We start from the raw sequence: 27,485 nt of genomic DNA, 5'->3' as shown, positions 1-27,485 counted from the left end.
GATTAGATGTTACTAAATCCTGACCCCAAAAGCATGTGTAAGCCATGAATATTCTCACCTGATTTAGACCACTAGTTGATCTATCTTCTTCTCTGAACCATATTCACTGACCAGTAAATTAGTATATATATAAGCTAGTTGCAAATAAATCCTTTAAACTACCTCATTACTAGATAGCACCACAGAAAGAAATCTGTCTGCCTGGCTATAATGTGCTAACCTGCATCAAGAAGGTCATCAGGATGGTGGCTGCTGTTGCCAACTTGGATCCAGACATAACCACCATAAATGGATGTTATATTTGTTCTGAGACCAGTTGACCCACTGGAGAAGTCACAGGATTGGCATACCCCTGACAGCCTGCCTGTATTTCTGCTGCATTTGTGCTGTGCTGCCTGTCTGGATTGTCTGCCGACCTGGAGCTTCCACCACCTTTGGTCACTATGGACATCTATACACATGTCAGACATTTGCTCCAACATGCGCTAATTAGCACACTCCAGCAACCTCCACATCACATCTATTCAGCATCCCTACACTTCAAAATGGTTTTGGGGGCACTTTAACTAAAGCTCATTGAACGAACCTTGTCTGAACCTTGGTCCAATGGCAAGGAACTATTGATATCTTAACATCTTCTTCAGCCTGTTCTGCTACTGAGAACTTGTAGATACATGGCTGGTGGCTCGACAGGCTTATTATAATGGTGAACTGTACTTTGCATATCACAGCACTGTCAAAGGATATATGTGGCTTTCCAAGAGGGAAAGCATTGTCATGTGCTTTTCCCGCCACATCTAGGTGGTGCTGCCGCTGCTTGATCTGTGACTGCATATTCATCAGACTTACCCCTGCTTATTTCACAGCTAAGCTTCCCTGAAGATCATTCCACTATCCACTACCTGTGGACACACTAGGTGCTTCTACATGAGATGCTATGTCGCTGTAGCAATGTGCAGCTAAAAATAACCATGTGCTGCCAGCACAGCATAGTACAGGCTGTTACTGCACCATCATTTAGTATTTCCAAAAGTGGGTACTTTTAAAAGGAAGTAATAAATGATAGCACAGTAACAACAGCACCATAGGGGCAAATGTAAGGTAGCAGTAAAGATCTCCCAGCAAACGTCCAAAGGAGGACCCGTGATATGAAGAACAGATTGCGGGAAGACAAGGCAAAGGAGATTCAACATCTCACTGACATCCATGATATGCACATTTTTTTTTCAGTGCTAAAGCCATCTATAATTCAAGTACTAAGGGACCAACCCCCTTGAAACCTAAGCATGGAGGACACCTGATCACAGAAAAGGGAGCCATTGGAAGGAAAATTTTGAGGAGTGTCTCAATTGAAACTCTGTTGTTGATGAGAGTGCTCTCAACTCCATCCTGCAGCATCCAGTCAGAGATGATCTAGGAAACCCACTGTAACAGGGGTAGGGTATTCTCCTGTTTGGGCAGCCCGCTTCCCTCTTGTCTGTCATGTCTTGATGTACTACTTCGATGAAGAAGGATAGTGTGGGAGGCTGCCTTACAGATATGTTCTTAGATTCATAGATTCATAGATGCTAGGGTCGGAAGGGACCTCAATAGATCGAGTCCGACCCCCTGCATAAGCAGGAAAGAGTGCTGGGTCTAGATGACCCCAGCTAGATACTCATCTAACTTCTTCTTGAAGACCCCCAGGGTAGGGGAGAGCATCACCTCCCTTGGGAGCCCGTTCCAGACCCTGGCCACTCGAACTGTGAAGAAGTTCTTCCTAATGTCCAGTCTAAATCTGCTCTCTGCTAGCTTGTAGACATTATTTCTTGTAACCCCCGGGGGCACCTTGGTGAATAAATACTCACCTATTCCCTTCTGTGCCCCCGTGATGAACTTATAGGCAGCCACAAGGTCGCCTCTCAACCTTCTCTTGCGGAGGCTGAAAAGGTCCAGTTTCTCTAGTCTCTCCTCGTAGGGCTTGGTCTTCAGGCCCTTAACCATACGAGTGGCCATTCTCTGGACCCTCTCCAGGTTATCTGCATCCCTCTTGAAGTGTGGCGCCCAGAATTGCACGCAGTACTCCAACTGCGGTCTGACCAGCACCCGATAGAGGGGAAGTATCACCTCCTTGGACCTATTTGTCATGCATCTGCTGATGCACGATAAAGTGCCATTGGCTTTTCTGATGGCTTCGTCACACTGCCAACTCATGTTCATCTTAGGGTTTGTAACATAAAGTACATGGCTTCACCTTTCTTCCTACCGTGTCGGTTTCCATCCTGGGGTTCTAATGGCACAGGGCAACTAATGGAGTCCTCCATAAAGACTCACTGTGGCATTGTTTAAACTCAGTTCAGTTCAATTGTCCATTTTTAGTCTTCTTACTTAAATTATAATTATTGCAACCGAAATAATAACTCAGAACAAGGAGTCATTATTTACTAACAAATTCCCCCTTCTTCTGGGGGCCTTTATTTGCAATACACATTATAATGAACTCAAAGTCAGTGACTGCACTTAGCTGGTCTATACTTTTCCAGCTCAATCTCTGTCTTTTTGTTTGGTTGGTTTTTTTTGTTTTTTGTTTTTGTCAGGGATACTTTCCCAAGCTGTTATTCTTTACAGCATGGGTCTAATCTTCCCTTTGTCAGCAGTTGTGTTGTTTTGGCTTATGAGCTGACTCCTGCATCTTGGCCAGGTCCTCCCCACCTGGTTCTTCTCTCCCCAGGGTGGGTCTCGCCTCTTGGCAGAAGTCTGACTCTTTACTCACTTTTCCTTTGTCCAAAACCTCTCTTTCTCTTTTTTTCATTCAAAGGTCTGGATGAAATCTCCTCTCCAGTACTCAGCACATACCATCAGCAGGCTCAGGACCAGCTTCTCTCAGCGTCACTCCCCAGGAAGACCGTTCCACCCTTTTCCCTTCTCAATGCCTCCACACCAGCCCAGGTTAGTCCTTGTACCCTGTCTCAACCCTTTTTCCAGGTTACTCTTTTCTCCTGTGCAGCTTGGAAGCTTTTTTTTTTCTTCCTGGTCTCTGCATCCCTTGTTTTACTTTCCATTTTCCTTTATTCCCCCTGCGTCACCCTTCTGAGGCCCATTTAAAGGGTCTGCATGCCCTTTTAATCTATCTGCTGGATCCCTGGCATTGGCTTATCTGTAGGAAATGGGTGTTTGAAGATCACAAAACCAAGCTCATGATTTATCAGGCAGTCACCTTATTCTATGAAGATGAGATGTGGATATCACACAGGAGAAACCTCAAGTTGCTGGAAAAGTATCATCAATGCTGCCTGCAGAATATCCTTTGAATCCAGTGGGAAGACAGTTGCAGCAATATTAGCATTCTCTCACAAGCAAACTCCACAAGCTTTGAGAAGATGATCATCCAACATCAACTTCACTGGGCCAGCCATATCATCCAGATGTCTGACTCCAGACTCTTGAAGTAAGTTTTATTCAACCAGCTCTGTCAATGTGTATGGTCAAGAAAAGGGAAGAACCATTCTGACCTGTTCTGGTCTTTTAAATTCTTTGAAATAAAATAATTGCTCTATTATTTTATGAGTGAAGGAAAAAATGAGTGAAAAAATGAGTGAAGGAACTGGCACTTTGAGGGATACCTTCAGTCTAAGAAAGGATGTTTTGAGTCTAAAAAGGTTGATGATCACTGATTTAAGATATGTATCTGAAAATATCCAATTGTGGAAGTGTGAAATTCTATTGTTTCAAGCTCAGACCACATCCCTAGATAGTTGAAATATCTTGAAAAGTCCCCTGAGATCCAATACACAGTTCAGGAGATTATTTTTTAATGGTTGGGCTTGGTTGGTATGAAAATAGTTAACATTAGTGATCTAACTAAAGTTGGAAGGAGTGTAACACATTATCCTTAATACAGCTCCTTTTCCTAGTTAAACTAGGAAGTTATCTGTGCTCACTGCTCTCCCATGCCTCCATGAGAGGACACAATTCTTCCTTATTCCCATTTCCTCAGAGGTTTGTTATTCATTGTAAATCTTAGAGAATAAGAGTTGTGTACTGTGGCAGTGGAGCTCAATCGGCCACACACACAGTAGGGCCAAGGTTCCCAGATCATGACCCAGAAGCACATTAGGCAGATCAGGGGATGCCCGCCCCAGGTCAAGCCTTGCTAATAAGGACTCACCAGGCCCAATGGGAGGTGCAGAAAGCGGTGACGGAGTTTAAAAACTGCCCAGAATGGACAGGTGAGAGGACCGGAAGTGGCTGCAGCAGCACAGTGGCAGCTGCACACCTTATGGATTGCCCTTGCAGTGGTGGGAACCACAGCAGCAAATGGCTCTCATCAGAGCTGGCTCTGAGGAGCCGGATAACTTACCAGAAGGTGGGGACTGGTCCTCTGCAGTGACGATGGCCAAAGACAAGCCAGAATGACCTGCAGGCAAGACAGAACAGTTGTGAGTACTGGAGATGAGCAGAGGGGAAGGAGAGCTAACTTTTCCTAGTCTTCACATATGAACTGTGCTTTGATATGGACTGTTACCTCCTGAGGGGAGGAGATACACTGATGCAGAGGCTTTTGTATCCTTTGTCCTCAATGCCAGAAAGAGACTGTTCAAATTTGTCTGGACATTCTTTACCTGTGTTTGTCATCTGGGAGGTGCCAGGTGGGGTGTAGGGGAGATGGAGCCCTGAGACTCAGGACCTGTGGCATCTGTGTGAGGGCTGTATGAGGGCATGGAAGATCAGCCTCTCTATTTTTTATAACACCAAAGACATGGCAGGAACCCACACAGATGCACAAACCAGCAAGTGGTCTACATACCAGGGAATGAGTACACCCTCTCTGGGCAAGAAGTCCCATCAGGCATCAAAAGACAAGCACAGGAGGTTACATGTACCAATGTACTTATAGTTCTCAAAGACCCAGTCTGTAAATGGAACTCTTAGAATAGTCTGTTAGCACAAATCTACTGCCCTCAGCCCCTATACCCACTTCTTCAGAGACTCCATTGGATTCTGAAGGAGAGGATTTGACTTACATTTTGCTTTATGTAAGCCTCCCCTGGAGTGTTTCTATGCTGCAAATGAGGAAAGCATGCTCCCCACTTGTCAGGTCTCTAGGGAAAATCTTGGAGCAGTCCTCATAGTGTGTGTCTGCATTGATAATTTGCTCAGGGTAGAATAGATACAGCCAAGTAGTATTCATTCTTTGCTGTTCTCTTAATAGTCTTAACGATACATAATATTCACAAAGCTGAAAATAATCAAAGACTAACCTTTGAGAGAAAATGCAGTCAAGATTTAGAAGTCTTTAAGTGCAGGAAAACTGAACCCCTTATGCTCATTTACAGTCTATTATTTCACAGAGATCATTCAGGCTACATTTTTTAGATGCCCATGTGAACAATTTTCTGCAGCAGAAGCAATTTGTTACAGTATGTAGGCTATGGCAGCCTCTTTTCCTAATAGCCCAATGAATCAGACTAGTGTCAAGATAAATTCATACTAGTACTAGCAACTCCCCGTAAATAATGGTGTGGAAGAAACAAAAAAACAAAGCTCTTTACACTGACTACTTGATAGAAAACATGATTTCAAGATTTTTCTGTACCTTGAAAGTACCAAGGAAAGGAACTGTTGGCATTGCGGGAGTACTCAGAACCTTTTACATGAATGCATATTCAGTTTCCATTTTTTTTTTGATAAAATTGTCTTTTGTCATCCTTTTTTTATTACACCTAAGCTAAATGGGAGGAATATTTCATTAAGAAGAATAATTAGAATCAGATTAATTTTAAATACTGGCAAGTATAATACCAAAGCAAACCATATATCCACTGTCACTTGTTATTGGCAACCCTTTGCTATGTTTAGGCAATAGTTGTCCTCACTTGTATCATACATCAGAGGCTTGGGAGAATAAGTAAAATGGAAGGCAACAGGGTCTCATGAAATTTATGCATTTCAAACAGTAATCTCTCATTGCAGAATTACTACCACATAGATAGTTCTATAAGGAAACAAACAGGAAAGGAGGAAAGATTGTTAAAATGGGAAAATTAAGTTGTTGGATCTGGATCTGGAACCAGGGGATCACAGTGCCATAGCCAGGGAAATTCTGGGGAAGGAGAAGGAATCTGAGTTTGTGCTCCATACCCCTCAAAGTTCCTCGACAGGCAAGTCTCTTCTGAAAGGCACTTCAGAGGAAGTTGTGGGGGCAGATGGCTCAGCTTCCCCTGATGTTGTGCTTCTGCCTGCTGAGGAGGGGGATAAGGCAAGATCCCCACCTTCAACCCTGAAGAGTGAGGGATAAGGGGGAAGCGTAGTGTGGGATCATTTTGAGTTGGCAGATGATCCCAGGTATGCTATCCTGCCAGCTCTGCCGAAGGCAGATCAACTGGGGCAAGGAGGTGAAACACTTCACCACCAAGGTGATGCTGCTGCACCTCAGGAGACAGCACCCCCTTGCCTTTGCTTGTGCCTGTTGAAGCTACTTGAGACCTGGTGCTGCCTGTCTAGCTCTCCTAGTACTGCCCGCCCTGCTACCTAAGTGCTACATGACTACAGTGAGTCTCCCAGGTACCTAGATAGTGCATGTTACTCTGAATGAAAGTTTGTTCCCTTAAAGAGACATAGCACTCTTGTTATTGCTGGTATTTAAGTTATAGCCTAGGGTCTTGTGTTTGTTTTCATATTTACCCCAGAGGATCAGAATGAGGATAGAAGGGGAGATTTGTAGGCCTCATTAGTGCCTGGATAGAGAAGACATATGATTTGCTAGAGCCCAGTGTCAGGCACAGCAAGCATAGTGCCTGAGGGGCTGGAAAAAAACCCCCCCACACTCACTGGATGCAGCAGCGGTGATCAGGTGATCAGGGCCTTCAGGGGTTTGTGGCAGATCCCCACTGTGCAGCGTGGGGCAGTGGATGCCAGAGGGGATCACCTCTCCGGCCTGGCACCCGCGTGGCAGCTGTCACATTGCATAGGTGCAGCGTGGGTCAGCAGGGTGCCGTGTGCTTTCTTGAAGCTGGGGTGGCTCCAGCAGTCAGTCAGTGCCCAGCACCACTCAGCCCCAGCTGCCCCAGCTCCCAGACAGCGCATAGCACTGCACCTGTGCCATAGGGCATCTGCTGCATGGATGGGAAATCCCCGCTGCCCTCCACTGCCCCATGCTGCATGGGGGGCCTCTGTCATGAGCCCTCAGAGGCCCTGATCTCTGCTGCTGCAGCCAGTGAGCGCAGGCCTTTTTTTAAAGTGCTGGGAGGCTGCGGCCAGGCAGGGGATTGGGCCAAGTAAGGCAGCCATGGGGGATTTTCCTGTGGCTCTCCCTACCTGGGGAGAGGCAGGCAGAGCTGGAGGAGCCACAGAAGAACCTGAAGCTGCCCTAGCCAATCTGAATCTCCAAAACAGGGTCAAAACTCTGAAACAAATTTGGCCAAATCAAAATGGATCAGTGATCCAAAACACCAAAACAAATCACTGTCCTCTGAAACTGAAATATAACATAGCCACCCTACAAAACACTTAAATTTATTTCAAGTGACCTGTAATGTTCACATGTATAAAGCAGTGGAGAACTGAGTCTTTTGTACCCATTAGGATTAATCCTTTCTTATGTAGCTTATCACCTTTAAAGCAGGGTTTTTCAACCTTTTTTAACAAGTGTACCACTTCTGCCTCATGTAATCCTTTATATTTTTCTCTTGTTATTAAGGGTGGGGTGCAGATTGAGGGAGTGGGGATGGGATATGGGCAGGCATTGCACAGCCAGGGTGAAGGATGGGATGAAGCTGTGAAAATGGCTTGTCCCAGGGGTATAAAGAGGTGGGAGGTAGCTCCTGCCACTGCACGCACCCTGGTGAGGCCTGGGGGACATGTGCTTTCAGATCTGCACATGAGGCAGAGGCAGCTGCTGCTACAGGCTTGACTCTGCACCCTGATGCTGCTGCCCCAAGAGCCGTGTGACACCATGTGCCTGCTGCCACTAAACGGGCAGGGGACAGGCACAGACTTACACACACACACACACAGAAGGTAAGTGTATGGCAGGTATGAGGCAGGGCAGGGGAGAGGGAAAGGACTGGGGTGGACCAGACGAAGGCCCCCACAGTGCAGGAGGGAGTGGGGCAGGGGCAGGGGTGAATGGAGCCTGGACCAGGCCAGGTCCTGGGACAATGGAAGCCTGGGGGCACACCCAGGGGCTGTCAAGGGAGCAGCTGAGGGCAGGGTGGCTGTTGGAGCCCCACTGCCCTGCAGGGAGAGCAGCTGCACTGCCAAAGGTGCCCTGGTGGGCTAGCAAGCCCAGGAGCAGATTAATCAGGCACTAATTCAAGTTACAATAACCACTTTCAGGCACCTGCACAAACATTGGCCATTGCCATTGCTGCCACCATGCTGTGCACTGTACTCTGTGCCCCACACCACTTTCCCATGGCCAGTCACACATGCAGTTCTGCCAGCTGCTGACAGGCCTTGAATGCAGCCAATCATGTGCCAGTGGGGGTGGGCACAGAACCTACTCCTCTTCTTCCCCCATGCTGTTCAGACCCTTGCGGCTCTGCTGTAATGTGGTAGTGGCCAATCAGGAGAGTGAGCTGGAGTGGAGGGCAGGGAAATGCCACAGTGTGCCATGTGGGGCTGGTGGCACCCAGTGCATTTTCCCCCTCCCTATGGGAGACTCCACTGCCACACCCCAGGGCATACTCTGTCCCCACCTGCCCTCACATGCCCCCTACAACCTTTCTAAGTACCCCTGAGGGTACACGTACCCCCAGTTGACAACCTCTGCCTTAAAGAAATAAGCACTTTTAACTCCCTGGTCTGCTTAATATTCTTAGCTAGTTTTACACTGCTATGTGCATAGTCAAGGAAACCCCCTAGTAGTTTCAAATCCAACATCAGAATATTAACCTACAATTGTTTAGCTTCCTCTGGAACACAGGAATCAGACTTAATCAGATTCTGAGCACACATACTCCAATGTCCTTCCTCAGTAAGTCACCAGCACCAGATGCTTAGGAAGTAGTGCAAGATACCTCTTAGTAAGATGATGTGAGATAAACTCTCCCCACCATGAAGTTCTCAATATGAATCACTAATAATTTAAGCAAAGCACAAATATTTCCAAAATGCTAATTATGATTCTCAATATTCTCATCAATATAAAGACCCAGTTTGAATCTTGAGTCTCGCTTGGATCATCCTCTTGAATCTCAATATAAAGATCAGTTTGAATCTCTTTGAATCCTGCTTAATTCTTATCTTGAATGTATTCCTAATCCTTTCAGTCTCTCTTCAAATGAGAATTGATCTATGCTCAGAATCATTCTTATCAACCTTTTTCAATTCTGTAACATTATTTTAGTGAAGTGACTGATGTTGCACGACGTATTCCATACGAGGCTCCCCCATTGGTTTGTATAAAGCAGTTACAAATGCTTTTAACTGCTCTCCATCGTGTTCATTGTAAATATGAATATCATTTTTTTTTTTGCAGCTGTACATTAAGCGGAAGTTTTCAGTCAACTGCCCACAGTGTTGCCACTGTGTTGACACAATTAAAGTACAATTCAGTCAGAGTTCCTCTAGAGGTCTGTTCAGATCCTGCAGTTCCAGTTTTACATGATATTTTAAATAAATATTCAAATAAGTGATCACACATTCATATAAATATGACTGAGAACAAGCCAAAATAAGATAATCTGTTGGGTTATACTTTGACACAGAGAAGAGCTTATAGCAAAAAAGCACACACTTGGCCAACCTAACCTGTGCCAGCTGATATACCCCGGGTAAGTAATGTCCACCTAGCTCCATAAATCAGTCCCACTTCAGCTATGTGGCCCTGCTCCTTTCTGGTGTGGTTCTTCTCCCCGAAAACAGCAGCAGCAAGTGTCCCCACCCACCTTTACCCTGAGCAACAACTATCAAGAAAAAAGACTTTTCAGTCAGCTACCCAGTAACAGAATTGTATTGGCATGAATGGGTGACCTAGACCTAATGCACGCATTTCTCCTGATGTGCACAGAGCAAAGAATTTTTGGATAAAATACCAATGATATGCAGGGAGCATTCCCTCTTCTCTGAGCTACTGTTTCAGACTGACTGCAAATTATGGCATTATCTATGTCTGGGTCACACTTTTGATCTTTTCTTTGCAACCACAAGCATCAGTAGTTTATTTTAGTAACAGATAATATTCTGCCCTCATGCTTTAATGGTGGGTGGTAAGTGGAGGGATGGGGAGGAGGAGTGCACCTACAGTTACTATGCCTTAATCTAGCACATGCTAGGCATTACAGTTGGCAAGGGCATAAAGACAAACAGATGTAAATTGTTTGATTTTAAATACATCCCAATATTTCTCAATACAAGATTCCCCACACCATTTCTAAACAAGATTTTTTCAAACAACTACAAGCTACATATATAAATGATGGTGCAGAATGGCAAATCTACAGCAAAGTGGAAGCTATAAAAAGTATCCAGGTGAGTAAAGTGAGCGTTAATAATTTATCATCTCTAAAACATTCCAAGGTTAGGATGCATAAGGGTTTGCATGACTTGCCCCTGAGTTTACCACTAGTTAAAGATTCAGCCCCACACACCTTAATGACAGAATACAATGCAGATTTTTCTAGAGTACATTTTTCATGAAGTCTGGAGGTTCTGTTTATGGGCAGAAATAAGATCAGGATTTCATCCAATTCCACTCTGACCAAAGATCAACAACAACTGTTTTATTGAAAAAGCAAGCATGTGTAAATAGGTTGAGGCTGTGCTTCTGTATCCCATGTTCACAAAAGTTGCCTGTAACTAGAGCTTTAGAATGAAAGTGCTTTGAGCCTTTCCTAGGAACACTGACTGAAAAATTCAGTGCTTATTACTGTAACTAATTCCAAAATAATCAGGCAGGACTGGGGACTAACATATAAAACATTTTCTCCTGACTGCTTATGAATTCATCAACTTCTAGGACCAGTATTATAAAGTAAAATGCCCCCAATCCTACAAACATTTATGCATGTCATTGACTTTACTCCAATGCACAGCGGCCATTGACTTAGATTAGCCTCATGGGATCCAATTAAATACACACTGGGCATGTCTACATGAGATGCTTACTGAGGATTTGCCTAATTAGCTCTGCAGTAAAACATGAGCATCTACATGTGAAGCCCTATTAGGCCACAGTAAGCTAATAAAAACCACCGTAGGACAGTACTGCCCAACACAAGTACTATATTATGGCAGCTTTATTTAATGCATTTCAGTACACATGCAGACATTGACAGGGCTGGCTGCAGCACAAGGGTGCTTCAATGTGTGGGCTGCCTGCCGGCTAGCCGCTCACTGAAGCACCCTCATGCCCCAGCCAGCCCCTCTATAGAACAAAGAGCTCAGTTGGAGCAGCCCTATGCTGGCAAACTGACCCCTGACACCTCCTGCCAGCTGGGGCTGCTCTGCCCAGGAACACATATAAATGGCATGCCCAGGAGCAATAAACTCTGGTGCAAATTGTACCAGAGTTTATTCAGTCCAATTAATTTCACATTGTAGATGTACCCACTAAGTGTTTGCAACATAGCATGACAAAATCAACTCCCAAGATGTTACTTGCTTTAACTGTTCTATTTTTCAAAGAAGGACTCTAAGTAATTCAGTTACTTAAGCCAGGTATAATTTCTTAAAAATATAGAATGTTGAGGTAAAAAAAATCTAAAAATGTTTCCTAAGTACCCTATTTCATTCCAAGTCCAGAAATGTTATAGAAAATGAAAAAAATATATTAAGGCAGTAAGACCAAATGACTAAATAACTCAAATCTCTTAGGTAGCTAAATATCAGAATATATTCAGTTTTACATGTTAGATTTTTGGTTAATTTTTGGTTCTAATGATCAAACAGGTTAAGCTCAATTTTCACAAGTAATTTGTTATTGTCACCTAAAGCACTTGACAGGACAACCTTAAACCATACAGCTAGCTGTAAATTGTGTATGCAGAACACACATGCGTGCAGATGTACACACTGACTTTGCATTTATGTACACAGAAACAAGTAGACAGCAATATAAATAACCATATCCAGTAGCATAACTAAGTGGGGGTAACCAGAGCAGTGACACACCACAGCCACCCAATGCACCACTTCTGTCCAAGGTGAGCAGCTGCTCTGTAATTCCTTTGACTACTTCAGGCTATATATACTTACTTATCTACCCAGTCCCATTTTAAAATAAACTCTACCATTAATGTTTTATATTTATAAGCACTATATACAATATACAATTATATATATATATATTTTATTTCTCCCTGGCTGGAGCTCTGGCAGAGACTGCAGGTACAGCAGTGTCTGCCTGGCCTCCCCCTGCCCTGCTCTGCTCCCTGCTGCTTTCTGGACAATCAGGGATTCCCCCACTCCCTCCCTCTCTCCCTACTATCTCCCACAGCATGGACCATAGCCCCACGGATCCTAGGTATGTAATGTATAATAATATAATTTGTTATATATTATATATAAGTAATACAATGAGTTTGAGTAAGAAATAATACAAAATCTACAATTTTAGAAAAATTAAAAAATCCCTGATGCTCATGAACAGAGAAGCATTGGTGGGAGATGTAGAAGTGGATGGCAATTTGGACAGCAGTGACCATGATGTGATTGAATTCAGGATCCTGACAAAAGAAAGAAAAACGTGCAGCAGAGTATGGACCCTGCAGTTCAGAAAAACAGACTTCGACTTACTCAGGGAACTGTTGGCCAGAATCCCCTTGGAGGCCCATCTGAAGAGGAAAGGAGTCCAGCGGAGCTGATTGTATTTTAAAGAAACCTTACTGAGAGTGTAGGAACAAACCATCCCAGTGTGCAGGAAGAATAGCAAAAATGGCAGGTGACCAGCTTGGCTTAACAAAGAACTCTCCAGTGAGTTTAAACACAAAAAGGAAGCTTTCATGAAGTGGAAGTTCTGACATATGACTGGGAGGAGTATAAGAATATTGCTTGGGTGTTCAGGGATGAAATCAAGAAGGCCAAAATGCAATTGGAGTTGCAACTAGTGAGGGACATAAAGAGTAACAAAAAGGGTTTCTACAAGTCTATTAACAACAAGAGGAAGGTTGTGGAAAGTATGGGTCCCTTACTGAACTGGGGAGGGAACCTAATGACAGATCAGGAGGAAAAAGCTGAAGTACTCAATGCCTTTTTTACCTCAGTCTTCATAGGCAAGGTCAGCTTCCAAACTCTGCAGCAGTTTGGGGAGAAGGTGAGTAGCCCTTTGTGGTGAAAGAACAGGTTAGGGATTATTTTAAAAAACTAAATGTGTAGAAGTCCATGGGGCCAGATGCAATACATCCGAGAATGCTGAAAGAGTTAGCTGATGTGATTGCAGAGCTGCTGGCAATTATCTTTGAAAACTCATGGCAATTGCAGGAAGTGCTGGACAACTGGAAAAGAGCAAATATAGTGCCCATCTTTAAGAAAGGGAAGAAAGAGGATCCAGAGAACTACAGACCAGACTGACTCACCGCAGTCCCTGGAAAAATCATGGAGTGGGTCCTCAAGGAATCTATTTCTAAGCACCTGGAGGAAAAGAAAGTGATCAATAACACTCATCATGGATTCACCAGGGGCAAGTCATGCCTGACCAACCTGATTGCTTCCTATAATGAGATGACTGGCTCTGTGGATGCAGAGAAAGCAGTGAACGTAATATATCTTGACTTTAGCAAGGCCTTTAATATGGCCTCCCACGGCATTCTTGCAAGAAAGCTAAGAAAGTAGGGGTTGAATGACTGGACTATAAGGTGGACAGAAAGTTGGCTGGATCATCAGGCTCAACGGGTAGTGATCAATGGCTCAATGTCTAGTTGGCAGCTGGTATCATGTAGACGACCCCAGGGGTCAGTCCTGGGGCTAGTTTTGTTCAATATCTTCAGCAACAATGGAAGATTTAATGGTGTGCACCCTCAGCAAGCTCACTGATGACACCAAACTGGGAGATTAAAAAATACACTGGAGGGTAGGGCTATGATTTAGAGTGACCTATTGAATTAGAGGATTGGGCCAAAAGAAATCTCCTGAGTTTCAACAAGTACAAACGCAAAGTCCTGCATTTAAGATGGAAGAATCCCATTTACCACTACAGACTTGGACCCACCTAGCTAAGCAGCAGCTCTGTATAAAAGGACCTGGAGCTTACAGTGGGCAATAAGCTAAAGATGAATCAACAGTGTGTCCTTGTTGCCAAGAAAGCTAACGGCATACTGGGCTGCATTAGTAGGGGAACTGCCAGCAAACTGAGGGAACTGATTCTTCCCTCAATTCTGCACTGGTGAGGCAACATCTGTAGTACTGTGTCCAGTTTTGGGACTCCCACTACAGAAAGAACATGGACAAGTTGGAAAGAGTCCAGTGGAGGTCAATAAAAATTATTTGGGGACTGGGCACATGACTTTTGAAGAGAAGCTGAGGGAAATGGTCTTACTTAGTTTGGAGAAGAGAAGGTTATGGGGGAATTTGATCTCAGTCTTTAAATACCTCAAGGGTGGTTACAAAGATGATGGAGCTAGACTGTTCTCCATGGTGGTAGATGATGGAACAAGGAGCATTGTTCTCAAGTTGCAAGAAGGGAAGTTTAGGTTGGATATCAGGGAAAACTCTTACTAGGAGGGCGGTGAAGCACTAGAACAGGTTACCTAGAAAGGTGATGGAATCTCCATCCTTGAAGGTTTTTAAGGCCCAGCTCAACAAAGCCCTGACTGGAATGATCTAGTTTGCGATGGTCCTACTTTGAGCAGGGGGTTGGACTAGATAACCCTCTGAGATCCCTTCCAACCCTAATTTTCTATTATTCTAAGATTATACAGTTTTCTTATTTGCAAATTTATATTCCTCAGAAGCTCCAACTATACACTGGAAATACATTCTACAATAAGAACTCAGAACAAAATTAGGGTCTCTATCCCAGAGAGCTTACAAAATTAACAATAGTGGTATATTTTTTCTTAGGAAGGATGGCAGTTTTCTTCCAAGTTAAATAGGTGAAAACCTGAAATGGTTCTGTATAAAACTTAGAAAACAAAGGCAAATTGGAATGTAGAATTACAGTTCAGGCAGGCCTATTATGCACAAAGTGTAAATAATATATGGAAGCATGGCTAAGAAATCCAAAAGCCTGAGGCAATGCCTTAAGGTGCCTTTCTCTGTAGGTCAGAAACAAATAAAGTTTAATGATACATTGACTACAGAAAGCTTGTATTTCCCCATAGGTTATTCAGAACATTTAAAATTTTAGCAATTTTTCAGTGCACTTTAGAGTTCATGTTCATACTTGGTGAACCAGAGTGATTACTAGTTCTCTTTTCAAATACGTACAGTTCCCCAAACCATAACAGTGGTATGTATGTAGAGTGGAACTGGAGCAAGAGGCTCCTATTTGAGGAAGGAACTATTTTGGTTGAATAATAGGGATTCTTGAATTAAGTTTGGGTCAAGTTATTATAAAGACAGCTATTACAAAAAAAACACAGACCTTGCAGTCTGTTGCTCAGGTTTTTATGCATCCTCAAAAAAGATTGCTTTTCTGCTACTCTCAATACTTGCTTCATCACTTGTTGCTCACAAACCCCAAGGTTCATATCATACTAGTACCAAATCACCCTTTCATTCTTCCAGAACAGAAACATTATGTTTTATACAGGTACCAGATAGGCATGCTTAGATAATATGGTAAAAACCGATATCCTATTTGCTTTCCCTAAATATTAGAAGTCTCCTGACTTTTTTTCTACACATACTGAGAGTTTGAATCAGATCTGGTTGAAAATCAGCCTCTCCCGACAAAGCAGTGTCACTATTGTATTATATATCTCAGCAGCAGCTACCTTTCAGATACACTGAACTATTGTCTACGCATTTTGATTCATTAAACTGTATTTTGTAATACATGAGGAATTTATACATATACAACCGTACCAGAATACAAATTCTTTAACTTTGCCCATAGCTTATATAATTCCAAATGCTCTGAGAATCCTTTAGATGAAAGAACCCATTTTATATATGTAAACAAACAGTATTTTGCTCTTACTATACAGAGCCTTTGGCAAAATTTCTGACATGTCAATTACTGTATGTAATGCCATAGAAAAGTCATGGAAAGAAGAATATTGCGGTTTTTTTTCAATGTCTCTAAATTGTATTCTATTCAATGTCTTCAATTCTATCCATTGTCCCTTGACCCTCCTCCAAGAAAAATAATGCAAAAGCAGAAAAAGTAGTAATATAATATAGCGAGATTTTATGTTCTCCTTTTGTCCAACTGGAGGCTTCTTCTCTAATACAGGGATTCTATTTAAAGGGAGTTGCCCATTCTGAAAAATGGCTTTGGCCAGGATTCATGTATAGGTGTAGTAGGGAGTTTGAGTGTCACATTTCTTTTACAGAAAGTTACCAGAAATGCCATTTACTTCACTAGAAAGCTGATGAAACAGAGTGAAATCCAGGAACATCATAAATAAAGGGCATCCATGTCATTTTCTAAGCAACCAAGTCCACTGACCATCACATTGATTTTACCTTTTTATCTGTTTTGTCCCTTTTTACAGTAACATCCTCATAGGTTAGGCTTTCTTGGTTACTTGCAAATGCCCCAAGACTAAGTGGCCCAGAGATTTATTCTCCTAATCATATGATCACATATGTAACATTATATATTATATATATAATGTTACATATGTGATAATTTATAATAATATAATGTACACACACACACACACATACATACATATATGTATATAGGTATATGTATATGTGTGTGTGTGTGTGTAGTGCATTATATTATTATACATTATCACATATATTACATTAATATATAATATTATAATATAATGTAATTACATTATAATTGTAATTATTGTTGTAATTATATTATTATTGTAATTATATCTGTAATACTATATAACAATATAATATATGATGTAATATATGTGACCATATGATTAGGAGAATAAATCTCCCAGCCACTTAGTCTTGGGGCATTTTCAAGTAAACAAAAAAGCCTAACCTATGAGGATGTTACTTTACAATTGTTGTCTAATACAATTTCCTGAAGAAGAAATGTAAGAGAGCTTATGAGAGATCCACTGACAACAGTGTAATGAAATGGGAAAGGCCTGAAATTTCTTCACAAAAATATTGTGATTTCGAATCAATCCATGCTTTTCATGTCTGTCAATATCACAGGAGTTGCATATCCTTTACTTTCCCCTAGGTTTGGATTTCTGGACACCAAATTTCTAATACTAAATTTAAAACGTTATTTCTTATATCTTTCTTCTCAGTATAGTTTTTCTTTTTTTGTATGTGACAAGGTGCCCACTGGGCAATCAGTGAATTTAGTGTGTTTTCTATTAGCTCTCAGATCTCTTTCTGATTATAGAAGCTTTCCTAAAACGTTAGGAAACTTTTTAGTTAACTAGTTCTGCAAACTATTCTATTTCTCCTTGACCTGGAAGTCCTGTAGGGGATGATGTTAGTGATACAGTGGATTTTACACTGCCAGATAGAAAGTCCTGTAGGAGACTTTCCATATCTATATGGGAGTGTGAAATCCACTGCATAACTAACATTGTGTCAGGGTGACTGTGTAGTTTTGGTAAGAGGTTAGATAATGGATTTATACAGTTTGGATAGGTATGATCCTGCCTCAGGCAGGGGGCTGGATTAAATGACCTCTCGGGGTCCCTTCCATCTCTACTTCTCTATAATTCTATGATTCCATATGAGATCCAGCATATACAGTACAGAACTCCATTAATCTATCGTGTGCCCCTCATGTGCCTCTTCACAGAAGGAGATAAGATAATTCTAGGACAGCTGATGGCCAACTCAGGATATTGGATTTTGGGTATGGAAACAATGCATTGAAGCCAAGTAACTTTTCTGTGACATTTTAGTAGCTATTAGTGCCTCCCATCCCAATTAAAGCTAATAAAGCTGTAGGCTCTTGCTTTAAAAGACATCTCAATATGCATGATGTATTCTTCAGATCCTTGCCAAATCACTCCCATGTTAAAATTATCCTATCTTATTTGTATACTTTTCAATTCCTGTATTACTAACTTCTAACTCTTCTTAAAAGATCTTAATTTTGTGTCTGAAGTATTTTCAGAGAACCAAATTAAATGTAATTTATTCAGCAGGAGTTGGTCAGTCACTGGCAAAAAATCTGGCTGTGTATTGGTTCAGCCTAGTTTAAATAGGTCTCATGGGTAATTGTCCCCACTTAACAGTGAATTGATTTCCAAGTGAGCACGCTAGGGAAAAATATTTCTGAGGGGAAAAAATGGAAAAAATTATAATAAGACCATTTAAATTACTAAATCTGACCTTGCAAAATAGGCATTGGCTATATTGAAAAGAAAGGAGAGAAAATGATGAGTTACTGCTGACATTATGAGAAAGAGAGACAAAAGTTCCCTCATCTTCTAAGCAGCTCATTTTCTTTCACATGTCAGAGAGAGTGATTGTTTAAGGCACCAGATCTAGCACCAGAATAATAGGTTGTCTGATTGACAAATTAGAATCCTTCTTCTTTATCATCTCCTGTAAAACTCAGGCTATGGGAACCTGTGACCCTTCAGAAGTCCATTCAGGAGCACATATTCCAAAGCTGAATACATCACAGAGGGAAAAAAAAGATTTCCTCATAATCCAAAAATAAATTATATGCAATTGCAGATGGCTATGGTGCTTGCAGAGTGAACAAATAGTTTATTCATACTCATCCCAAAATTGATACAATTTTTATAGAGCTTACAGAAAGAGCAAAGAGAATAAAAATTAAGTGGTAACCCTTGTGGTGGCAGAGGCTGTAGTTCAGATATACTTCCTTACTTAGACTATAGAGATTGAGAATGATGAGATGGTCCCTCAATTAAACTAGTTAGAGATATATGGGCGCGTCCAGACAAGTGTGCATGTGCCTCTTGCAGCGTCTCAGACAAGTTTGAGATGCCACAAGAGGCACACTGAGAACAAAAAAAATGTTCTCCACACTGCACATTTGCAGCACAGGCTTAAAATTTGATACCTGGAAATCTAGGTATCAAAAAAAAAAAATGGGGGGTGGGAAAAAGCAGGATAAGACGCAGTCCCAGACCATGCCATGAGGTAACCTAGAAGATGGTCCTCCAGACAGACACTCTGGTTTCTGGCCAGAGTGTCTCTATGGTGTTTCTGCTGCCCCAGCATGTGGAGCACACACCCTTAGCATACTGGGGCAAGCAGAAGAGCAGGGCAAGCCTGCGGTGTGAGTGGGGCCTAGCCACTGTCCCAGGTAAGTTAGGGACATGGGGGTGGGGGAGTGAGGAGTGGCAGGAGAATGGGGGGAGTGGCTGGGGATGTAGGGGGTGTCGGAAGTGGCAAGGGGACTGGGGGATGTGCTGTCTGTGGGTGGGTTTGTGGAAGGGCTTGATCAGAGGCTGCCACGTGCCTGCCCCCCACCCACCTCCCACAGTGCTGTCAGCAGCAGCCAGGTCAGCCATGGCCCAGCCATGTCACACAGTGCTGTGGCACCGTGTGACGTGGGCTCTGTACATGCTGAATGGACCTGGCCCACCCCACTAACACAACTTTGGACAGAACCAGGAAAGCTTTGTGCTAGCAGGTCCGGCCAGGCAGGGCCGGGCCGGGCCAGACTGGGTCCATGCAGCACAGAGCCCTCATCATGCAGGGCCATACCACTGCTGTGACCACTGTGCCAGCACTGCAGGGAGAAGGTGGGGTGGCAGGTGTGTGGCAGCCTCCCACTCAAGCCCCTCCACAAGCTCACCAACAGAGCACACATCCCCCCACACCGCTCACACCCAACGCTGTCAGCCAGCTGGGCTGTGCTGGTGGTAGCGTTGCTGGACCCATGGTCTGCGCAGGAAGAAAGCATGTGGTGAGACCTGACCCAACCCAGCCCAGCATGGCCCACTAGCACACATTTGCACAGAACCAGGAGGCATGGCTCCAGCATACGTATCTCCTATGCAAAGGTATGCACTAGCTGCATGGGCCAGGCCAGGTTGCATCAGTCAAGTTCTCCATGAGGCTTAGGCAGCAATGCACAGCCACAGTGCTGCGCCTATCATAGGCCATGGCACATCCCCACTTGAGCCTCATGGAAAATGTGTCTGGCCAGTCCGACATGACCCAGCCAGGCCCACACAGCTAGTGCGTGTCTCGGCCGGGCTGAACCGACTCTAGGTGATTCAGAATTTACCCGTTCGTCAGGGCGGGCTGGTGAATAGAGAGGCTGACAAGCTTAATGGTTGCAAAAAACTTTACTTACGTCGCGGGTGGCTGCGATGGAAACGGTTTGGTCATCTGGACAACAATGTGAGTTGCTCCAGCTGGCGAGGCCAATGCCAGTAAACTCGTCCGTAATTCAAGCCGGCGGGAAAAGGGTACATCTGGGACTGCGTTCGGCGACGGGAAGAAGGATCGATAGGTGATCAGTCTATCGATCAGCTAGCCGCAAGCTGGATCTCTAAGAGGCACTCTGCAGCATGCTCAAAGTTCTTCGACTTGGGCGGAAGTCGCGCTAGTTTTTAAACGGCCAGCAAGCCAATTACCGTCCACCACGTGTGAATAATTTAGCACTAGCCAATTGCGGGGCACGAATTTGCATCCGAATGGCAGGAACTCTTTGCACCGTGCACCTCCATGCTGCAAAGAGAAAATGCATCCTGCAAAAGCAGCTGCAAAAGTGGCAGGAACTCCCTCCTGCACACGGGTTCTTTATGCAACAAAAACCCTCGCTGTGCAAGAGGCTCTCATGTGTCAAGAAAATTCCATAGTGCCGAGGCACCAAACTCACTGGGTTATGACATGCCCCCTTGCCGACGGCACAACTGGAACTTTCGACACATGAGCACATTATACGGATTTACTGACTTGGCAAAGCCTTCGCAACTAATATATATATATATAAATACATAAACAAATAACTTTGAACACATAACAACAACTGCTGATCATCGTCTGATTGGAGAACATTCCGCTTCGGTCCGTCTTCTCCTATAACAGACAATGTCAGTAAACACTTAACAAAATAAAATAATGCCATAAGAAGTCCTGAGTAGATGGGTTCTTTGTCGTCTCAGTGCCTCCCTCACAACTATTACTCTTTGACTTCGAATGGATTGCAGTTTGGTCTCACAATCAGGTGGTTGTGGATTACCGCTTCTGCTGGGGTCAAACCTGTGAAGAAAACAGAATAACAAGACAAAACACAAAGAGAAAGAATCATAATTGGTTTCACTGTAAGGATACTGGGTGAGCATCGGAACGGCGAGTCATCCAGTTGTGATGAACAATAATAGGGGGACAATCAGGCTTCTCTTCCAGTTGGACAGAATAGGTATTGGGATATTGTCCCGGCCGTTGAACTGTCCCTTTGTGAACTTGTGGGTGAGACTGATGAGGGTGAGGTATTGAAATCCACACCAACTCGTCAGGTTGGAACTTGGGCTCCCAAGGTGGGGGTTTCTGGACATTAGCTTCGTCCCATAACGGCTTAGCAGTGTTTAGTGAAATAAGGACATTGTGATTAAATTTAGTCCAATTTTTAAACGTCCCTCCTCCTCTAAGGTGAAGCTGCTCCTTGTATAGACCTATGTGTCTCTCCACAACGCCGTTGGACTGCGGATGGTACGGCAGATGAAGATTCCATGCCACATTGTGAAGACGAGCAAACTTATCCAGAGCATTAGAGTTGAACGGAGGTCCTCCATCAGACTGAATTTCACGAGGAGGCTGCCAGGTGGCAAACACAGCAGTTAAGGCAGAAATAACAGCAGTGGCATTGCTTTTTCGTAAGAGAATAACCTGCAACTGTCTGGTCCCCAAATCAACCACAACTAGTCCTTTATTTGGCGGTTTAGACCCTGGGAGGGGTACCAGCAAATCTACCTGCCAAACGTTTCCTGCCTGAAACTGAGAAGGATCGAAAGCTCCGATCTGCTGCTTGGTTTTATGACACTTTTCTTTAGCACACGTTTCACAGGCCTGAGCTACCTTTTCCCAATCCCGCCTGGCTCCATATGAGGCCAGTTCTGTAATGGTTCGGCACCAACGTTGATGACAAGCCCGTGGTCCCGGGTGACCCCAATTTTCGTGAAGCCACGCGAGGAATGGATTTACTTCAGGATCAGTGGTAGATGTGACAGGCAAAGCTATGTCAGTCCAGAGTGGATCCTCCAAGAGCTTATCAATTACCTCATGCACTGGATCAGTATCTGAACGATGGGACTTAGTGTGCCTAATCAATGGAAGGCATACAAATCTAGTTAACGTCCTCCAGATGTCTTGCCAATCATCCAAGTTCTCGGTGGGAAAAGCTGTGCCCGTAAGGATTTTGTAGATATACTGCAAATCAATCGCGATGATCGGAACTGGGAGTGTATCGTTATGATACATCAAACAATGTTCCAGTACCTTCAGGAATCCTAATAATTCACATTTTTGGGATGAATTATCACCTGGGTCGGCTTGGAAAATTTCCTTATCATGACAAGCTTTACAGTAGTACCCATAGGCTCCTTCATGTCGGGAGGTTCCGTCCGAGGCCATCCACGCTGGGGCAGAAGTTCCATACAGTGTAGGAACCTTTTCCCCATCTTCTGGGCTTGGATCAGGTACCGTGTCCTCCGACCTCCAACAATGCCAATTATAATGGTGGGTTAGTACTAGCGTATTCCAGGTCTTAGATTCCCCTTGAAAGTGTGGGTCGATTCTTCCCGCGTCCAGCAAGGGTAACAATGTGGCACCAGGAGCGCGTAACGTTCCATGCCCCCTTGCTAACGGCTCCACCAGTTGTTCGGCTAGGAGAATCTTTCCCATAGCTCCATATCGATGTTGCGCCGCTTGAAGCGTCTTGTGGGCCATGTATACTAACTCATCGCGGGGGTTATGTACGACAGCCCACATGTGGTTGGTGGTGAATCCAAGGGTTACGGTCAGTGACTCACCCAGATCGATGGCATGGAGTTGTGTACCTTTAACCGTGGTTAGCAGGTGAAGCAGATTCTGCTGATCCTTTTCCGTCCAAGGCGTGGACTTTCGGGACTTGTCACGAATCTGTCACTGTAATTTAGTAAGGAGTGCCAAATCACTAGGTCCAATATAATGTCGATACCAATTTAAATGACCCAAAAGCTGTTGAAAATGCCTCTTAGTGACAGGTTGGAATGTTTTTAGCGGATCGATGTTAGGACCCTCATGCGAAACTCCGTGGCGGATGGAACCAGTGTATCGAGTGCCAAGGAACGTAATGTCATCTACAGGATGTAGGCTTGACTTTTCCTCGTTGATGGTCCATCCCTCACTTTGAAGGTGAGCAACCAGTTGATTTACTACACCGGCAACTACAGAGCTATTGTGACCCATGATGGCAATATCATCCACATAACTCCAAATTTTTAATTCCTTTTCTGGGAGAAGAGAATGCAAGGCTCGAAAATTCTTCAGGGTGTTATTCATGGCACCAGTGGCTAACGATGGAGCGTTGCGATATCCTTGCGGACAAACTGTCCACCTGTACATGATACCATCAATACACATATTCAGTATTCCTTCCGGGTCAGTTATTGGGATAGAAAAGAACATATTTTTCAGATCTAATGTAACTCCGACCCACGGACTTTGCTGGAACTGTGCCATCTCAAACATACACTGTGGCAGAGTAGACGGATTAGGTTGTTGAAGTACTTGGCATCTTTTATTGACTTCTCGATAGTCTACGACCAACCAAGCTTCATTAGGCTTCCCAGGTTTTGCCACTCCCCATCCTGATGATAGGTAGGTGATGGCTGTTATGGTCTTAATACAGCCTTGTCACTCAAGTCGTTGCAGAAGGTTAGTAAGGGACTGTTTCAGAGAATCCTTAGTTGGGATTGGCCGATATCGCCAGGTGGAAATGTCACGAAGCGTTGGTCGATGCCAGTCCTGCTCTGGGATAATTACGGGTAATGCCTGTAGCACTTGTTCCCTGAGGTCAAGCGTCTTTATCCCCAGGATTCCTAAAATATTGATGCCCCCTAGAACAGCTTCTAGGGGATATCGGTGGTCCTGAACCCAAAACTTGACCTTCGTTGTGACAGCGATAGCATTAAGCCCTTGTACTTTGATCGTCTTGGTGGTCTTTTGATGAGGTATCATCGAGGTAATCACATTGGTCTGAGCTCCAGTGTCAAGAAGGAAGGATACCTGTTGTTTGTCATCCGGATCGGTAGGGTTGTAAACAGTGAGTTCAGCATATGGTCGAGAATCAGTAGGATCAGGTCTGAGTTGAGGAAGGCCGCCGGCAGAGCCGACGGCCATTACTCGTTTTTTGACGGATCCTCAAAATTAAATCCCATTGCTTCAGCCATACTAGCCTGGGCCTTGTCTCCCAAAAGTCTCAATTGAGCCTTTGTTAGTCCGGAGTGAGCAAGAAGAAATCCAAACATAGTCCTTTCCTTCAATGTTCTTTCTTTTGAGATTCTTTCTTTTGGGGTCCTTGGAGGCGACCCCCATGGCTCTCGCTGAGGGGTATACCCTGGACGCCTAGGCCTCAATGTTGCAGCCAGGTACACTGAAGGTCGATCCCTTGTGTCATTAGAAGCTTCCTCACCTTGCTTCATAAGTGCCTGTAATCATGGGAGATGGCCTAAAAGACTTCCCACTGGTTGTCCTGCTATCAGGTTCAAGAAGAGTCGGAGTGTAACAGCATTCGCTCCTCCGTACACCTCCACGCAGACATCTATAACTTCCAAGGGCATTGGAATTGCCCCGGGGTCTGATAGGTGACGATGAGCCCATCTCTCTTTACGCTGGACTGCTGTTAGTCCCATAGGATTTGTTCTTGGGCTCCATGAGAGATACGACACTCCAACTATAGCCAGGAGAAGTTGTTCTGCTGTAGCCTTCTTCGGGCAACCCTCATGCCAGGTGTGAAATTTGTGGGTTACCTGTCCTACCACAAGCGCCGGGAGCGGGATGGGCCAGTGGGCACTGTCCGTGACCACATTCAAATCAGTAGCGCACCCTCCGCTCCACGCTGCTTGTCGTGTCAGGGCACTCGCTTCTTCTTTATCCAGAGTGTTGGATCCAAATTCCACTATCAGTCTTCCTAACCATATGGCCAAGGTTTCTTCCGGCCTGATTTTAGAGTCTTTGCAAAGCTCTTGAATCTCTGGTCTGGTGCATGTACAAGAGATAGTGGTGGTACACGTGGTACCTTCTTCATCCTCAACATGCTTTGTCACTGCTATCGGGTAAGCTGCGGCAGAGAGAGGGTTAAATTCTGTGTCTGGGAGCATTGGGTACATCCCTCCTCCCATTGCCCCCTCCCTGTGGTAAAGAGGCGTGGTTGCAGGGAATGATGTCACCTCAGGGGGTGGAGTCACCAAGGGAATCCCCGCCGGGTCTTCCATAACTCCGCCCCTCCTTTCCGGGTTCCCCGGGTAGCTCGGGCTTCTTTCGCTGCCATTTTCTGCTAGCAGCATCATGCGGCTGGCACTGTTAAGAAATGCTGTTCTGGAACCCTTTGCTGTCCGCTCCAGCGATTCTTTACCCGCAGTATACATCTGAGCCTCCAGATTCGCGTATTCCCTCAATAGGCCCGTTACTGCATGGAACAGCACATTTATCATCTTTCCCTTTTTCCATTTAATTAGACCCCACTTCGGCTTGTGACAGCCCTTAGTTTCTAAATCCTCCCGCAGCTGAACGAGGAGCTCATGGCCCCGTGACTCAGGCACCAAATCCGGACAGTTGAACCAGTCCGCGGGGGTGGGTTCCCCCCCCCCTCCTTCAAGTATCGGGTGCATTGGGCGAACTCCTGAGCGGGGGTTAGCTTTTCTGCCTTCCGCACTTTCACCCTGGCTAGGGATATTGTTGATGTTTCTTCCGGGGGCCAATAGTAAACCCGGTCGCTCCCCATTATACATCCGAACTCCCCTAGGGATAGTTTTGTTCTCCATTCTTTTATTACGGTGTCTTCTCTTTTTACGGAGAAGTAACCATCAATACTTCTTTCCTCCCCTTCTACCGCCTGGTGGTAAGCAATATGCGCCCATAGATCGTTAGCGTTCTCTATGTGGCGGTTCCCGGTGTGCCAGGGGCAGCACCCAATTAAGTTCTTCTCCATCACCGTGCCCTTTGATCCCATCGGCATGTGCCGCGGTGATCCCGATCCCATCCTCGTTGCCATGTCTCGGCCAAGCTGAACCGAATCGAGGTGATTCAGAATTTATCCGTTCGTCAGGGCGGGCTGGTGAATAGAGAGACTGACAAGCTTAATGATTGCAAAAAACTTTACTTATGTCGCGGGTGGCTGCGACGGAAACGGTTCGGTCATCTGGACAACAATGTGAGCTGCTCCAGCTGGCGAGGCCAATGCCAGTAAACTCGTCCGTAATTCAAGCCGGCGGGAAAAGGGTACGTCTGGGACTGCGTTCGGCGACAGGAAGAAGGATCGATAGGTGATCAGTCTATCGATCAGCTAGCCGCAAGTCGGATCTCTAAGAGGCACTCTGCAGCGTGCTCAAAGTTCTTTGACTTGGGCGGAAGTCGCGCTAGTTTTTAAACGGCCAGCAAGCCAATTACCGGCCTCCACGTGTGAATAATTTAGCACTAGCCAATTGTGGGGCACGAATTTGCATCCGAATGGCAGGAACTCTTTGCACCGTGCACCTCCGTGCTGCAAAAAGAAAATGCATCCTGCAAAAGCAGCTGCAAAAGTGGCGGGAACTCCCTCCTGCACGCGGGTTCTTTATGCAACAAAAACCCTCGCTGTGCAAGAGGCTCTCAGGTGTCAAGAAAATTCCATAGTGCCGAGGCACCAAACTCACTGGGTTATGAAAGTGCACACCTTTGCACAGGTGTAGTGCATCCCAGAGCCGCACCTCCTAGTCCTGTGGAAAAGCACACTAGCAGTCCATGCCAAGCTGGGGTGGGTCAGGTCCCACCAGGCGCATTCTCCCCACATAGACCATAGGTCTGTCAGCACTGCTGCTGGAACAGCCTGACTGGCACCGCAGGCATGTAGCAGCCCCCCCCCAACCTGGCACCCTCCCACATCCCCCCACCTTCCTCCTGAAAACCCCACACCACCCCCACCCTCAACCCCTCCCGCAAACCCCACACCACCCCCACACCCCCCACATGCAAATCCCACCCCACCCACACACACTCCCAGCCCCCTTCTGCAAACCCCACACCACCACCACCCACACATACCCCACCCTCACCACCCTCCTGCAAACCCATCACAACCTCCACCCCTACCCACACCCCCCCACCCCATTCCCCTCCCTCAAACCCCACACCACCCCCACTCTCCCCATCTGCAAACCCAACACCAACTCCACCCCCACCCACACACTCCACAAGACCCCCAACCACATCCCCCCACACCTCTTGCCACCCCCTTCAGCAAACCTCACCCCCCCTATCACACACCCAGCATGCCCAGCTGCCAGACA

The 27,485-nt window shown here is 45.0% G+C and overlaps 1 protein-coding gene across 13 annotated transcripts in view; it reads right to left on the bottom strand.

Moving 5' to 3' along the window:
* The window catches only part of LOC109281622 (uncharacterized), a 305,799-nt gene that overhangs the window by 153,870 nt on the left and 124,444 nt on the right, over positions 1-27,485 (bottom strand). For all 13 annotated transcript variants that reach the window (XR_009459789.1, XR_002088312.2, XR_002088311.2 and 10 more), the window contains one exon: positions 4,340-4,396. Coding sequence is in view for 1 of the 13 variants with exons in the window: in XM_059721869.1 (XP_059577852.1) it covers positions 4,340-4,396 (57 nt within the window). In the remaining 12 variants the exon portion in view is untranslated. The remainder of the gene's footprint in view (positions 1-4,339; positions 4,397-27,485) is intronic.

The sequence above is a fragment of the Alligator mississippiensis genome, chromosome 2, assembly GCF_030867095.1.
Source record: "Alligator mississippiensis isolate rAllMis1 chromosome 2, rAllMis1, whole genome shotgun sequence".
Classification (NCBI taxonomy): domain Eukaryota; kingdom Metazoa; phylum Chordata; order Crocodylia; family Alligatoridae; genus Alligator; species Alligator mississippiensis.
This window is presented reverse-complemented; position numbering and strand designations above follow the sequence as displayed.